Source organism: Arabidopsis lyrata (genome assembly GCF_000004255.2).
Source record: "Arabidopsis lyrata subsp. lyrata unplaced genomic scaffold ARALYscaffold_1, whole genome shotgun sequence".
NCBI lineage: Eukaryota > Viridiplantae > Streptophyta > Magnoliopsida > Brassicales > Brassicaceae > Arabidopsis > Arabidopsis lyrata.
Window position 1 is genome coordinate 7,443,032 of NW_003302555.1, and position 16,179 is coordinate 7,459,210.

Sequence of the window (16,179 nt, forward strand, 5' to 3'; positions counted from 1 at the left end):
TTCCTGCGAGACCAAAACGAAGGAACAAATCGTATAAGTTAATGTCTAATACTAATGTTTTTGTCCTGATTCTAAAGTTTCCTTAGGGTTACAGGCGGTGACATTTTTTATTTGACCATTAAATATCGGTGGACGGTGACATATGTTTTCGCCTATCATTGGTCAGTTGTGGAGGTGCTGCGCTTGCCACTGTTGTATTTGAGGATGGGGGGTGTAAAGATGAGAACTTGTTTACAATCAAATGAAGATCAAAAGTAACTAAGGTTTTGACTCTAGTCAAGTTAAGATTGGGTTAAGTTACTTTTGGGACCACAAAGAGGAGCCTTTGTGTTTTGTCATCTTGTGCACTAGGTTTAAGGATGTCTCCTTGTATTTAAGTAGTTGGGGACGTGAGAGAGATTGTAGCAGCACACAATGTAGAAAGAGGGTGAGAGAGGAACACATAGAAAGCATTAGCTTTGGGGTGGGTTTTCTCATTAGAACAAGGGTGTGATACAGAGTATTAGTGTGTTAGCGAGAAGGTGTTTTCACATTGTAATATCTCTTGTATCTTTGTTCATTTCTAGTGGATTCCGAGACAAGGTCTCGGCGAGATGTAGGTAGTGTCACATTGACACTGCTGAACTCGTTAAACGTGTGTGTGCTCCCTTCTTCTCTATTCTCATCTCTAATATCTCTCTGCTCTGTTTTCTTGCTGCAACAAAAGCCTCTCTGTTTTAACAAATCCGTTTTTGCACCAAACTACTTTAGTCTTGGTTGTATGAGGTTCATGCTCTAGAAAGTTTAAGTCTTTTGAGCTTCTGAATTCTCAACAAGTGGTATCAGAGCTTAGGTTCTGTGTATTGTGGTTCTCCAAGCCATAGAATCATGTTTTGTCAAGAAAAGAAGTGGTAGAGTTTGGTGCTTGTGGAAACTTTGCTATGCGGAAGGAGAAACTCATGGATACCCTGCAGTTTCTAAGCATGAATGAAGCGTTGAAGATGACTGAGATTTCAAGAAGGAAAGTCTCAGATCTAAGAGAAGTAGAAGCAAAAGAGAGAAAGAAGATTCAGATCTAAGAGAGAAAAGATCTAGAGAAAGAAGGAGAGTGAAGAAAGGTGAAAAAAGGTTGGATCTTTGGAAAGCTAGAGCAGCAAGGCTCCTTTGCTTTAAGCATCCATGACCTTTCTGTGGAGAGCTTGTTTGTGCAGAGACAAGAAGCGTCTCAGGTGCAAGAATCAAACAGAAGCTCTTGGTAAATAGTGTAGAAGAGAGAAAGATGTCATAAAACTCTTTCTTGGTGGAGCACTGTTGGGTTTTCTCAGGTGTTGAGAGAGATTGTGGAGAAATGACTGTCTCTGGTTGGAAAAGCAATCTATGTCTCTTGGAAAAGAGCACGAACCAAAGGAGGAGTTGTAAGACTCGGTCTGGTGACAATAAAGCATCTCATTCACATCATCTAAAAGAAGCAAAAGTTGCAGGTTTTCTAGTTGCTATCTTAGAAGCAGTTCCTGTTGAAACAGGAGAAGAAGTAACAGAGGTAACTCCAGAGACTATTTCAGAGCTGTTGCAGAGCCAACGACAGTTACAGAGACAGCTACAGAGACTGTCTCAGAGGTTGCTGCAAAAGCTCAGGTTATGGTTTGTAGTTGAGTGTGAAAGTGAGATGTTAACAAGTTGTACCATAAGGAGAGATTCATATATAGCAGAAGTTTTGAATCAAGTGAGGTGATTTCTAGGTCATGAAATCAGGTTTCCTCTAAGTTCTTAAAGGGTACAAGAAGCTGCAACATAGTGAGAAGGATTTATAATCACTCACAAGTCAACATGTTGCTAGCACAAAGAAAATTCAGAGATGAATGAAAGAAATACGTGATCAAAGATGGTCTTCTTGATCACTGCTGAAGAAACCGATCAGAGTTTATGTAGGAATCAAAACATAAACTTCAAGACTCAAATTATGGGAAATTTCAAGTCTAATTCCGCTGCAGTCACAAGGTGCTTGTGATGCTCTGTATTGAAGTTTCAGATTTGCTCAAGTTCTGCAGGTTTATGGGAGTTGAAAGCTGGTTAACACAAAGGCAGTGTTATGATTTTGCAAGCGATTGGCCAAGATTCAGTGATGGTTTCAGGTCAACATTTGTGTGGTAAAATCAGTTGCAGGTGGTGTTTAAATACTGTTGTAATCGCAGCCTCGGAAACTCATAACATTCATGGGACTAAGGGACGCCTTAGAAGCTTGAATTTTACGTGTATTAGGCTGTGGAGTATCAGTAAGGTTTTCTGGATTCTCTAAAAAGGGTTTTGCAGATCAGAATTGGGTGAATCAGAGAATGAAGTTTGCTAGAACAGGAACAAGTTTATTGGAACAACAAAAGCTGTTATTGTTCTGTATCGAGAAGATGTGCTGGAGCACTGAAAAGTTGTTGGTATGTCAGTGTTATTATCGGTATAAGCTGATAAAAACTGGAAGTCTCGAGGTGTTCACTTCAATGGTTTGGCTGAGTTTTGAAAGGGGTTTCGGTTGTAGGTTTATCTCTGTGTGTAGTTCTCAGTTCTTGTGAATGAAAGAGTCTATAGGTTGTGGATTATCAGAGAACGTGAAGCTACAAGGCTGCTATTTTCAGAGGGAATGCAGCGTCATTTGTAAGTCCATTTGTTTGGTGTAAGCTGGACAGTTTGTGGTTGTAGGTCATGAGAACGAATTCTCTTGACAAGGTAGTGGCAGCATAAAAGATTCATGTTCTACGCAAATTTGTGTTTGGCATAACACATGGTGATTTTGCTTAAGGAACATGGAGTTCTTATCTCGGGTGGAGCAATATTTTCTCAGAGTGTATCTTGTGTTTTGTGTTTTTTGGATCAGATCTTCAAGTGTTAAAAGAAGCATCTGATGGTATGCAATTGGCTGTACTATTTTCTTGTGTCGAAAGTCTTCCTAGCCAAAGGGTGTTAGGCGGCGTGTCCTGTTCGTTTGAACAGCGGTGCAAGACAAGTATATAGTGGAATTGGCTACAGGAAAGTACAAGATTTTATTTATGAGATTGAGGTATGGTTTGATGGTGTATCAGCCTAAGTTGTTTCACAATTAGATCATGAAGAATGTTCCAAGTAAAGAGAGGACAAGGCTGCAGAAATTAAAGACAAGTTCTTAGTGGTTTTCTAGTTGCAAATGGATCATTTGAGGTGGCTGAAGGAAAAAAGAAGATGTGTCTCATGTTTTGACACACTTTCTCAAGCAAGTAATCATGGTGATTCATAAGAACGTGGAAATGAATCCAAGATACAGTGAAAAGTGGCTTTAACTCAGATTGGTGAAGCTCAGCTTATAGAGACAAAGTGCATCCAAGGGTTATAGTTTCAGGTGGAGTATTGTTGCTACAAAAGGAGCAATGCATATCTAAGGATATTTTTTCCTTCATGGTGGAGCTATGTTTGTGGATGGTGTCTCGGAAGGTTAGCTGAAGATAAAAGAGTTAAATGGCTGTGTAACTCACTAGTTTATCAGATTCATGGAAGTTCAGTATGCTAATAAGAAAACAAGTCAAGAACAGTTTATTATCAACGAGTTTTTCAGCTCAAAGAAGGTTATAGTCTGAGGGTACAAGGCTGGTTACAATTTTTGGTTTTGAAGCTGATTGTTGGTGATGATATCCAGAAGCAGAGCTGCAGGTTTCTAGGAAAGAGTTGCAGGTTTCTGAAAGCTTTTTTCAGAAGATCCTAAGATGTAAACAAAGATGAAGACATTGAAGTGGTTAAGTGAGTTCTCTAAAGGAGAAACTGAAAGGAGACAAGCACGAGTGTTGCAGGAGTTGTCTCAAGGCTGTTCACTTCGGGAATGTGAAAGTGTTGTGTATCAAGTTTGATAACAACCCATCTCAAAGCTGGTCTTGGTAATTGAAAAAGGAATCCTAGGAAGGATGTAAATGCAGAGAATGCATTTGGAAGACAACAACTAAGGAGTTTTTTTTTAGTTTTGGTTGTCTGCATCAAAGGGGAGTATATGTAAGTATCCTCTCAGAGAAAGATACTTGCAGGCCATTCAAGTGGAGTATCTTCAAGTATCATATGATGATAAAGAAGAAAAAGACTTTGCTTAAGTCTGAAAATTGGATGGTGCAAGGTTCAAATCATTTGGTGGAGGTCCGCAGGTTTTGCAGGACTGTACTACAGTAGAAAGTGCATCAGAATTCTAGAATGGATGTGAAAGGTGCTGTAAGGATTGTCTCAGGGTTATCACAAGGTCTTGTTGATGTGAGACAGGTTTAAAGATTGCTGGTAGTGGTTAAAATCTGCTGGTAAAGGCTCTGTTTAAACATAACAGTTGAACAAAGGATGTGTTCTGGATTGGTTTTGTTAAACAGGTTTGTAAAAGTAATCTCAGGTTTCAGTGGTTCTTAACGGGCTGATGAGATTGTCTGCAATGGTGAATCAAGAGCTTCAAAGCTGAAGCTAAGATGATTCAGATACTGCATAAGATTCAGAAAAAAGATTTGATTCAAGGCTCAGTGCACATGAGATGAATCAAGTAGTCGACAAAGGAATCAGGTTTGCAGAACGAAAAAAAGGATGATTACAATCACTGATACATGTGTGTGGTCCTAACAGAGGCCATGGTGGAGAATGTGTGATTGCACGTTTCATAGGTGGTGAAGCTTATGGAGTTTTCTGTTGATATTAACAAGTTGGAGGCGTTTCGTAACTTGTTAATGGAGTTTTCTGAGCGGTGATATCAAGTATTCAGGAGTTGAATGCATCATAGAAGGTGATCAGGGAAGAGTTGAGCTTAATGCAAAACTGCATTGAAGCTGGGTTTCACAACTCGTGATCTAAAGATGTGTTGATGGCTCAGGTTCAGCAGTGTGAGCAGTCACAGCTGAAGTGTATTGAATATAAGTTTAATGCAGGAAGGATCAAGAAGGTTTATAGTTTTTTTTAAACTGCTAAGGATCAAAGGCTAAGTAATGATACTCAGAGCCAAGACTGAAATCCAAGGTTCAGGGTTCAAAATCTCTCTCTTCAAGCTAAGTGCAGGCTGGTTTAGGATTGATCAACATGTTCTCAGGTGGAGATTGTAAAGATGAGAACTTGTTTACAATCAAATGAAGATCAAAAGTAACTAAGGTTTTGACTCTAGTCAAGTTAAGATTGGGTTAAGTTACTTTTGGGACCACAAAGAGGAGCCTTTGTGTTTTGTCATCTTGTGCACTAGGTTTAAGGATGTCTCCTTGTATTTAAGTAGTTGGGGACGTGAGAGAGATTGTAGCAGCACACAATGTAGAAAGAGGGTGAGAGAGGAACACATAGAAAGCATTAGCTTTGGGGTGGGTTTTCTCATTAGAACAAGGGTGTGATACAGAGTATTAGTGTGTTAGCGAGAAGGTGTTTTCACATTGTAATATCTCTTGTATCTTTGTTCATTTCTAGTGGATTCCGAGACAAGGTCTCGGCGAGATGTAGGTAGTGTCACATTGACACTGCTGAACTCGTTAAACGTGTGTGTGCTCCCTTCTTCTCTATTCTCATCTCTAATATCTCTCTGCTCTGTTTTCTTGCTGCAACAAAAGCCTCTCTGTTTTAACAAATCCGTTTTTGCACCAAACTACTTTAGTCTTGGTTGTATGAGGTTCATGCTCTAGAAAGTTTAAGTCTTTTGAGCTTCTGAATTCTCAACAGGGGGAAATGTATAATTATCATTACTAGTACTAAGTACTAACTAATTATTTTTGCCAAATTCTCCTAAGTAGAATTCCATTTTTTTTCCTTCTAAAAACTTTATTAGCTTTATAATCGTTATCATTGCTTAAAAGGATGGATACTCAAAAAACTTGGGCATTTTAATATGAACATTGTTCAGAACATTTTACTTAAAGAAGAATCGTTTTCTTGCAAGTTTCTTTTCAGGGGTCAAAATTAACTCATGAGAATACCCAAGCGGTAGAAAAACGGTTGAAACCAGTACAAATCAAATGAATTAAAAAGTATTACTATTGTTTATACCAAATATCTGGAATTTTTGGATGGTGAAGAATCAAAAATTGAAACTACAAAAAAAAGGAGTGTGTAATTTAATACTAACAACTAACCCCTCAGTGACGGATTAACAGATTCACATCTAAACCGGATATAACCGAATAATTTAACCAGTTAGTACAATTCTATTTAGAACAGAACAGCAAAGCTTTCGTCGTTTAAAAGAAGTTAAAACCTTTATTATATCTCTCATCTGCGGAAGAAACACGCTTGAGAGATCTTGTTTCAAATTCGAAGGAACCCTAATTTCCCGATCTGCATATTTTTTCCGGTTGATCAAACAAGAGAGTTCCGATTAGAACTGATCGAGATGGGTAATACAGATAAGCTGATGAACCAAATCTTTGATTTGAAATTCACGTCAAAGTCTCTGCAGAGGCAAGCTAGGAAGTGCGAAAGAGAGGAGAAGTCGGAGAAGCTCAAGGTCAAGAAAGCCATTGAGAAAGGGAACATGGATGGTGCTCGGATCTATGCCGAGAACGCCATTCGCAAACGCAGTGAGCAGATGAACTACCTTCGTCTCTCTTCTCGCCTGGACGCTGTTGTAGCTCGGCTCGATACCCAGGCTAAGATGGCTACCATCACCAAATCGATGACTAACATTGTCAAATCACTCGAATCGACTCTTGCCACTGGTATTTCACATTATTGTTACTTTTCAGCAATCTCTTATCTTTGATCCAATTAACTGACATTTTTCGTTTTCCCATCAATCTGGCTTTGTGGTGCTCATTGCATTATAGTATAGATGGATAAATTCTGCTCCTTGTTGCTGTTTTTGCTGATTGAAGGATATTATGGTTTTGATGAAATATTAGATTAGCTTGAATTGAACTAGTAAACACCATGGTTCAGGGCGTATTTGTACATGTTAAAGTAATCTAGATTTGAATGGTTTTTTGGTTGAGAGGAGAACATTGTTTCATGGAAACACAAATAGCTCACTGTCATGGTTGTTTTGTGATCTGTGATCAATTTCGGTTGCATTGCTCTCCTATTGTTAAGTGTAGTATAGCGGGAGAAGAAGATAGGGGTTAACTACATATAATACTCTTATACATTGTACTGTAGCAACTCAGGTTATCATCTTCTGGTTTGTTCTTTGCAACAGGCAACTTACAGAAGATGTCAGAGACTATGGATTCGTTTGAGAAACAGTTTGTGAACATGGAAGTCCAAGCTGAGTTTATGGAGAATGCAATGGCTGGTTCCTCTTCATTGTCGACTCCAGAAGGAGAAGTCAACAGCTTGATGCAGCAAGTAGCAGATGATTACGGTCTTGAAGTTTCTGTTGGACTGCCTCAGCCTGCTGGTCATGCCATTCCTACCAACACTGAAGAGAAAGTTGAGGAGGACGATTTATCTAGGAGACTTGCCGAGCTTAAAGCCAGAGGATAATTAACTAACCTAACAAAAAAATGTGTTTGGATTCTACTTACTTATAAAGATGTTGATGCTATTAATCCCTGAACGTAATGGGAATGTTTGTGTAAATTAAATTGCTCACCTTGGAATATGCCTTTGTTTATATTTAACCTTGAGTGTGCTTTTAAAATGAGAAATTTCATTAAACTGCTCAATGGTTCAGACTTCGGATTGTGGTACAAATGTTAATTCTCTTGATGATCTCTCTGGTAGTAGTAGTTTCACCAAATTTTCCAGGTCCATAAAGAGTACACTGGACTTAATTTGATTTTGAAAATGAGCACAAAGGTTTTGATTGATCTTGGAATGTTAAACAGACGAAGGACTGAGGGTGTTGGGGATGCAAGAAGATAAGAATGTTTACGGTATTCTGGGTTTGCGTTTGCGTTATGTTGCAGTTGTCAAATTGGTGGGAGGAGGATTTGGTGAAGTCTGCCTCTCTCTCCCATGTCTTGTTCACTGCAAGTGTTTTGTTTTTCCTTTTGACGCCCCAAGGTCTTTCTTCTTGCATGTTTTTTTTTTATATATATACACTTGTAAATGAATAAATTTTAAGTATATTATTAATCATAAGTGAAAAAATGGAAAGGTTAGAATCTATTTTTACTGCAACAAAAAACAAAAGAAACATATAGTTATGGTTTAAACTTTAAAGATGCTTTTGGAAAACTCCATCATTTTAGTGGAGAATCACAGAAAAGATTGGTCGCCAATTATTTTTCTTTTATTAATAAGGATGCACATGATGATGATTATTAACCACAATATACTAATATAGATGACAATGTATTTTAGTGTTAAAATTATATTAACAATTATATAATTGAACGTGTAAATGAATGTTTTATTATATACTATATATGATTTTTTTTTGAGACAATGATGTACCTAGACAAGAACGCCCTACTCGTTTACAAAAAAAAAAAAAAAAAAAAAAAGAAGAAGACAAGAACGCCCTACTCTGAGTGCATGTGCTTCTCATTTTATATACTCTTTTACCAAACAAACTACTATTCAACTTAACGTATCTTACATAATTTTGGTAGACTTATTTTTAATTTTGACCATAATGAGAAAGATTAAATTAAAACTCATCCATTACCTCATGTAAGCTCTATATTAACCACGTTAGTCCTTCTTCACACACTCACAACAACCAATCATAGTTAAAAAAAAAAAAAGCAGTCATGGCATTTTCAACTTCTTGTTCGTCCGTCAAAGCCGTCAACTCACGGTGGACGTCTCCGTCACCGTCACCATCTTCTCGATTCGCCGTCCTCCCTGTTTTCCTCCACCGCCGTTACGCAACAAGCGTCAAACTAACGGCCACAAGCGCCGCCTTAAAAACCGTCGAGCAAACGACGTTAACAGAGGATAACCAATTCTCCACCATCGGATCTGATTCTGATGAATACAACCCAACGCTTCCAAAGCCGAGGATCCTCGTCGCCGAGAAACTCGGAGAAGCCGGCGTGAATCTCCTCAGGGAATTCGGTGACGTTGACTGCTCTTACGATCTTTCACCAGAGGATCTGAAGAAGAAAGTGGCAGAGAGTGACGCTCTGATCGTGAGAAGTGGAACAAAAGTGACGAGGGAAGTGTTTGAGGCGGCGAAGGGGCGGATGAAAGTGGTCGGAAGAGCCGGAGTTGGGATTGACAATGTTGATCTGCAGGCGGCAACGGAGCACGGCTGTTTGGTGGTTAATGCTCCGACGGCTAATACGGTGGCCGCTGCCGAACATGGAATTGCTTTGCTTGCTTGTATGGCACGTAACGTCGCTCAGGCCGACGCTTCTATTAAAGCCGGTATGTTCCCAATTAGCCCTTTTTTAAAAATGATTTTGAGACACTGATGGACGACATTTAATTTACATACCTAGATTAATTTAAAGTTTATATATTTCACCACGAGTTAGATAGAGTACCGGGCATGGTAAAAAAAACTAATCTAATATGTTTTAGTCTAGAAAGATTACGAGATCTGAAGTACAAAATTTCTTGATTACAAAAAAAAAGGAGAAAAATTCATACATCCCTCTTAGATATATTGGTTATACTTGTACGGGTTTCGTTAATCATCATTGATTATTCTGATAGTTAAGTATTATAAATTTCTATTTCGTTTTGGTTATCATATATTATTATATCGAGAAGAGTTAATGGTCCATTTGAATAATTCCAATATAGTGGCGTAGCGTTAGTGCTTCTTCGTAATAATTGCTCAGTGATGTTGGAGTTATGCAATATGTCATAGAAGTGGCAATTTCTCATTGGATGGTAGAAAAGTCATATTAGAAGCAGAGATAAAATTGGTTTACGTAAGTAGAACAAAAGTGGAAATCATGTTTATCCTCTCCCTGTAAGATGGAAAAAACAAACGAACCTGTCAAATGTAAAATATGGGTCCATTTACTGCAGAAAATAAAGCCTGGGCCCTGTGTTTAAAATGTTTGGGGCCACTAGTGACCTCTCTCATCTTCATTTTACTTTCCTCCGAGTCTCTCACCATGACCAACCACAGTACACAAATTAAATTATTGGAGTCTCCTTGTCTTTTATTACAAACTTCTGGTTATGTTTTGTCATCACGAATTAATCCCAAAATTGAAGAAATAATTCAATTACCTGATATACAATCTCTTTCATTTTCACGCGTCACAGCTCATCAGTTCCACCCATTTTGGAAATTTGAACATTATGGCTAAATTATTTTCTCAAGACTTTGTTGTCTTATTTTCTCTTTTCTTAACTTTATATTCGTTATTATTTAATTACAGTTTTTTAATTACCTAAATTATTGATTCGGCGTATAGTAGAATCTTGATTAACATAATAATATGGAGTCTTTTTACAATAATACAAATTTGTAGAATACACAATATACAAGTGGGTCATTAAAAATATTCATTATTGATTAGACTCAATTATTTGATTCTGGTACTGTTAAGGTGGAATTGTCAGTAGAGACAAAAAAAAGGGTGGAATCAATATAAGATAGATTCAGAAACTGACAAAGTAAAGAGACTATTATTTTTTATTTATTTTTTTGGACAAACTATACGATTATTTCGTCTAAGCAGTAATAATTATTTTGACTTAAAATCACTTATTGTAAAAATAGAGGTTATTTCCTTGCGAGTTAGTAATTTTGTTTTTATATAAATAAAAACAATTTGAGTTGAAACTTCGTTAACTCCTCCGTCAAGTAATACCGAGTTGGTTTCTGAAAGTTTTGACATTTGGAGATTTTTACAGGAAAATGGGAGAGGAGCAAGTACGTCGGCGTATCTCTCGTCGGAAAAACCTTAGCCGTGATGGGTTTCGGGAAAGTCGGGACGGAGGTGGCGAGAAGAGCCAAGGGTCTAGGCATGAACGTTATCTCCCACGACCCTTACGCGCCAGCTGACAGAGCCAGAGCTCTCGGCGTCGATCTTGTCTCCTTTGATCAAGCTATCTCCACCGCCGATTTCGTCTCCCTCCACATGCCTTTAACTCCGGCCACCAAAAAGGTCTTCAACGACGAAACCTTCTCGAAGATGAAGAAAGGTGTTCGTCTCATTAATGTCGCTAGAGGTGGTGTCATCGATGAGGATGCGCTCGTCAGAGCTCTTGATGCCGGAATTGTTGCTCAGGCAGCATTAGATGTGTTCTGTGAGGAACCACCATCGAAAGACAGCAAATTGATTCAGCATGAAAATGTTACTGTGACACCTCATCTTGGAGCTAGCACAAAAGAAGCTCAGGTATCACTTTCTTGATCTTCTTGGTGTTACTTATTTCATCTCTCTACACTTCTTTTCGAGTTTATAGATTCCATTATGAGATTTCTTGATCTTTATAGGAAGGTGTAGCCATCGAGATAGCAGAGGCTGTAGCAGGGGCATTAAGAGGCGAGCTATCAGCTACTGCGGTCAATGCTCCAATGGTTGATCCTGAGTTCTATCTGAGTTGACTCCATACATTGTTTTAGCTGAGAAGCTAGGGAGGTTAGCTGTCCAATTAGCATCTGGAGTAAAGGAGTACAGTCCATTAGGGTGGTGTATCGGTCAGCTCGGAACCGAGATGATTTGGATACTAGACTACTTCGTGCAATGATCACAAAGGGAATCATTGAACCGATCTCAGATTCATATGTCAACCTTGTGAATGCGGATTTCATAGCTAAACAAAAGGGTCTTCGTATTAGTGAGGAACGAATGGTGGTTGATTCATCACCGGAGTACCCTGTTGATTCCATCCAAGTTCAGATTTTGAATGTGGAATCGAACTTCGCTGGTGCTGTCTCTGATTCTGGTGATATAAGTATCGAAGGGAAGGTGAAGTACGGAGTTCCGCATTTAACTTGTGTCGGATCATTTGGTGTGGATGTGAGCCTTGAAGGGAATCTGATACTGTGCAGGCAAGTGGATCAACCAGGGATGATTGGACAGGTTGGTCACATACTTGGGGAACAAAACGTGAATGTGAATTTCATGAGTGTTGGAAGAACGGTCTTGAGGAAACAAGCGATAATGGCGATTGGAGTTGATGAAGAACCAGACAACAAAACACTTGAGAGGATTGGGGGCGTCTCTGCGATTGAAGAGTTTGTGTTTCTGAAACTATAAAGTTTGAGATGGAGTTGCATTGTGGTGTAAGAAGAATAAAACTGTGACCCGGATTAAGGTGTTTTATCCTGTGGTTGTTTTTTTTTTTTATCCTGTGGTTGTTAAGCTGTAGAGAATCTGTGGCATTGTGAGTGAGTGTGAGTCTCTTGGTACTATTACAATGTTCTTGTTTTGATTTCTTATGGTATGTAATGCTTTTGGCTAATGTCATGTTTCTCTTGTTTCTTGATGTCCAAGAAATGTGTGTTTAGGGCCTATATTTTACGATGAACCGTTGGACTTTAAAATAAAATTCCCTTTTCACTACTCTATGGATTGTCGCATTTGGGCCTTTGGGGTTTTAGTCTTAGGGTGTAGGTGGCCTTGTGAACTTGAGACAAAATGTGCAATTTCCAAACCTCATTGAAATCTTTTTTTTTTATAATCCAATGTGAAAATCCTTTGAAGTTATTTTCAATTTTCAACATTCTTTGATCTTTGAAGGAAATTCAAACAAAAGAAAACTGATAGAAGACAAGAACAAGGACCACTCTCTAAACCCTTTAGATGTAAATTTGTCAACTATGAATAAATGGACTCTAGTATAATTCTTATAGGGTTTGGTGATGGAAACCATATATAGAAGTTGTTATTAAATTCGTTTGGGACCTACAAAAGTGACGACCAACCAACTTAAAATCGAAATGGACATGGACAATAAGATATTTTCAAAATCAACGTGTTAAAATGAAGATTGTATACATTAAAGAAAGTATAATCCTTCAGTGAGACTTTTTGACTTCTTAATACCATGTGACCAAATTGAATTAAATTAAGGAATTACATAGTTTATAATATGTTATGGTGCACATCGAATGATTGAGTTATGCTGGTGGAATGAATTTAAAAAAAAAAAAAAAAATCAATTTAAAGATGATAATTGAGTGTAGGAAAAAAGATACTCAGCTACACGAAATATGACGGAATACATGGCTACACATGCCAAGTTTAAAAATGTACAACCAACTACACGAACTAAATGTATTGCATGCCCACATATACCAACTATATGACGACATGTGCTTAACATCACGAACATTTATTTCGGTACACTAATCAACGAAATCCGGCGTAGAACATTGTTGACCGGTATTGACCGGCATTGACCAACAAAAATATTCAAAAAAATTTTTAGTAATTAGTTAATTTTTTTAGTAAATATTCAAAAAAAAATTTTTGGTAATTAGTTAACTTTTTTAGTATTGACCGGTAGTGATTTTAATAATTAGTTAATTTTTTTAACTTCAAAACTAAACTAAAAGTGAAATGAAATAAATTTTATTATTTTCTTAAGAAAAATTGAGTATATGACTCTTTAATCTAAAGTTTGCATGTTTAAAAAATATTAAGTTTTTTTTGCTAAAATCAAAATCATAATACATAGTTAAAAACATAGAAAATTTTACATACTCTTTAGTCTAACTTTAATATATTATTAATTTATGTAATTAAAATTATTAAAAAAAATTCGTAATAACGGATAAATAACAAAAAAAAGGTCGTAATTTGTTTTTTTTAATATATAGCAAATAAAAAATCTAACGATATTGATTTTAGCAAAAACATTTATAAAATAAGAAGTTAATGTTTTTATTGACAATGTAAAAATAAGGAATTCGCTTAATTATTTTTATTTCACTTTTATTTTAGTTTTGAAATTGAAAAAAACTAACTAATTATAATAATCAATTTATTAAATATATATACAAAACTTATTTAAGTTGAATATACTATATAGAATGTGTTTTCCTCTTTAATTATACAATACAATAAAAGATTTAATAGAATAATTTTTTGTTTTTGTTTTTAATATTAAAATATAAAAAAAATTGAATATTTTTGTTGGTCAATACCGGTCAACGATGGTCAACGCCGGATTTCGATGATTAGTATACTAGAATAAGATGTTCGTGATGTTGACCACATGTCGTCATATAGTTGGTATATGTGGGCATGCAATACATTTAGTTCGTGTAGTTGGTTGTACATTTTTAAACTTGGCATGTGTAGCCATGTATTCCGTTATACTTCGTGTAGCTGAGTATCTTTTTTCCTTGAGTGTAAGTTGAGAATGCGTGTTATCTTATTTTATAATCATGAGAGAAAACATTATTCCATAAAAGAGCGATATATATACAAGTGGATTTGATGAGTGCTCCACTATCTTAATCTATATATAATAGCAATCTAATAAATACCATTTGCACATCTGAACGGTTGCGTCTTTTTATCGCAACCTTTCGTTTAAATCAGTTATTTTTTTTCGGTTATGTCTTTTTATTGAATTTTCTCTTTCAATTTTCGTTGAATTATTTACGGTTATATTTGTTCAATTACAGTCGTATCTTTTCAGTTTACAGTTCTATCTTTATAGTTGCATTTATTCATTTAAAGTTACGTCTTTCCAGTTTCCACTATATAATTTCATTTCATTTTTTGTATAGTTAGTAATACTACGAAATTATTTTACATCAACCATTAGACTACATATCAAATTGGTTTTATTAACCAAAATAACAACCTCAATAAATGCATTTTGCACTTTTGAACGGTTGTGTCTCTTTATCGTAACTTTCCGTTAAAATATTAACGGTTATTTTTTCGGGTGTGTTTTTTATCGCAACTCTTCATTAAAATATTGACGGTTTTTTGTGTTTTTTATCGCAACTCTTCATTAAAATATTGACGGTTTTTTTTCGGTTGTGTTTTTTATTGCAACTTTCCGTTAAAATATTGATTGTTACTTTATTCGTTTATGTCTTTTTATCGCAGCTTTCCATTAAAATATTGACGATTATTTTTTCTCGGTTGTGTCTTTTTATCGCAACTTTCCGTTAAAATGTTGACGATTACTTTTTTCGTTGACGGTTATTTTTTTGGTTGTGTTTTTTTCTCGCAACTTTCCGTTAAAATATTGACAGTTACTTTTTTCGTTTCTGTTTTTTATCATAACTTTTTTTAAAACATTGACGATATTTTTTTCTCGATTGTGTCTTTTTTGTCTGTTAAAATATTGACGGTTCTTTTTTTCGTTGACGATTATTTTTTTGGTTGTGTCTTTTTCTCGCAACTTTCCATTAAAATATTGACGGTTACTTTTTTCGTTTCTGTTTTTTTATCATAACTTTTTTAAAAATATTGACGATATTTTTTTCTCGATTGTGTCTTTTTTTGTCTGTTAAAATATTGACGGTTATTATTTTCTCGGTTGTGTCTTTTATTGCTATTTTTGCTAAAATATTGACAGTTATTTTTTCTCGGTTGTATCTTTTTATCGCAACTCTTCGTTAAAATATTGACGGTTACTTTTTTCGTTGACAGTTATTTTTTCGGTTGTGTCTTTTTATCGTATCTTTCCGTTAAAATATTGACGGTCATTGTTTTTGTGTGTATCTTTCCATCGCAACTTTCCGTTAAAAGTTTGACGGTTATTTTTTCTCGGTTGTGTCTTTTTATCGCAACTCTTCGTTAAAATATTGACGGTTATTTTTTTCATTGACGATTATTTTTTTGGTTGTGTCTTTTTATCGCAACTTTCCGTTAAAATATTAACATTACTTTTCTCGTTTGTGTCTTTTTATCGCAACTTTTCGTTAAAATATTAACGGTTATTTTTTCTCGGTTGTATCTTTTTGTCCTAGCTCTTTGTTAAAATATTTACGGTTACAATTTTTAATTGATGGTTATTTTTTCGGTTGTGTCTTTTTATCGTAACTTTCAGTTAAAATATTGACGGTTTCTTTTTTTGTTTTTGTCTTTTTATCGTATCTTTCCGTTAAAATATCGACGGTTTCTTTTTCTCGGTTGTGTCTTTCTATCGCAATTTTCCGTTAAAATATTGACGGTTATTTTTCTCGGTTGTGTCTTTTTATCGCAACTCTTCGTTAAAATATTGACGGTTATTTTTTTCCGTTTGTGTCTTTTTATCGCAATTTTTTGTTTAAATATTGACTGTTATTTTTTTTCGGTTGTGTCTTTTTATCGCAACTCTTCTTTAAAATATTTACAGTTACATTTTTCGTTGACAATTATTTTTTCTGAAGTGTCTTTTTATCATAACTTTTCGTAAAAATGTTGACATTTACTTTTTTTGTTT

The 16,179-nt window shown here is 35.9% G+C and overlaps 2 protein-coding genes across 2 annotated transcripts; both read left to right on the plus strand.

The window, feature by feature from the left end:
• The first annotated feature begins 6,132 nt into the window (after window positions 1-6,132).
• On the plus strand, window positions 6,133-7,592 carry LOC9329028 (ESCRT-related protein CHMP1B). The gene is made up of 2 exons (XM_002890199.2): window positions 6,133-6,647; window positions 7,124-7,592. Exons 1-2 carry the CDS (start codon window positions 6,323-6,325, stop codon window positions 7,408-7,410), a joined length of 612 nt encoding a protein of 203 aa, XP_002890245.1. The 5' UTR covers window positions 6,133-6,322; the 3' UTR covers window positions 7,411-7,592.
• Window positions 7,593-8,409: 817 nt separating this feature from the next.
• On the plus strand, window positions 8,410-12,350 carry LOC9326308 (D-3-phosphoglycerate dehydrogenase 2, chloroplastic). The gene is given in 5 exon segments (XM_021011242.1): window positions 8,410-9,243; window positions 10,693-11,180; window positions 11,279-11,372; window positions 11,375-11,446; window positions 11,449-12,350. Coding segments are annotated over 5 exon segments (1,869 nt in total). The 5' UTR covers window positions 8,410-8,624; the 3' UTR covers window positions 12,045-12,350.
• The last annotated feature ends 3,829 nt before the right edge of the window (window positions 12,351-16,179 follow it).

Excerpts from the sequence above, each read along its gene's own strand:
- LOC9329028 (XM_002890199.2), top strand. The coding sequence starts at position 6,323 with ATGGGTAATACAGATAAGCTGATGAACCAAATCTTTGATTTGAAATTC. Across the intron at positions 6,648-7,123 it reads CGAATCGACTCTTGCCACTG|GCAACTTACAGAAGATGTCA; the intron begins GTATTTCACATT and ends TCTTTGCAACAG.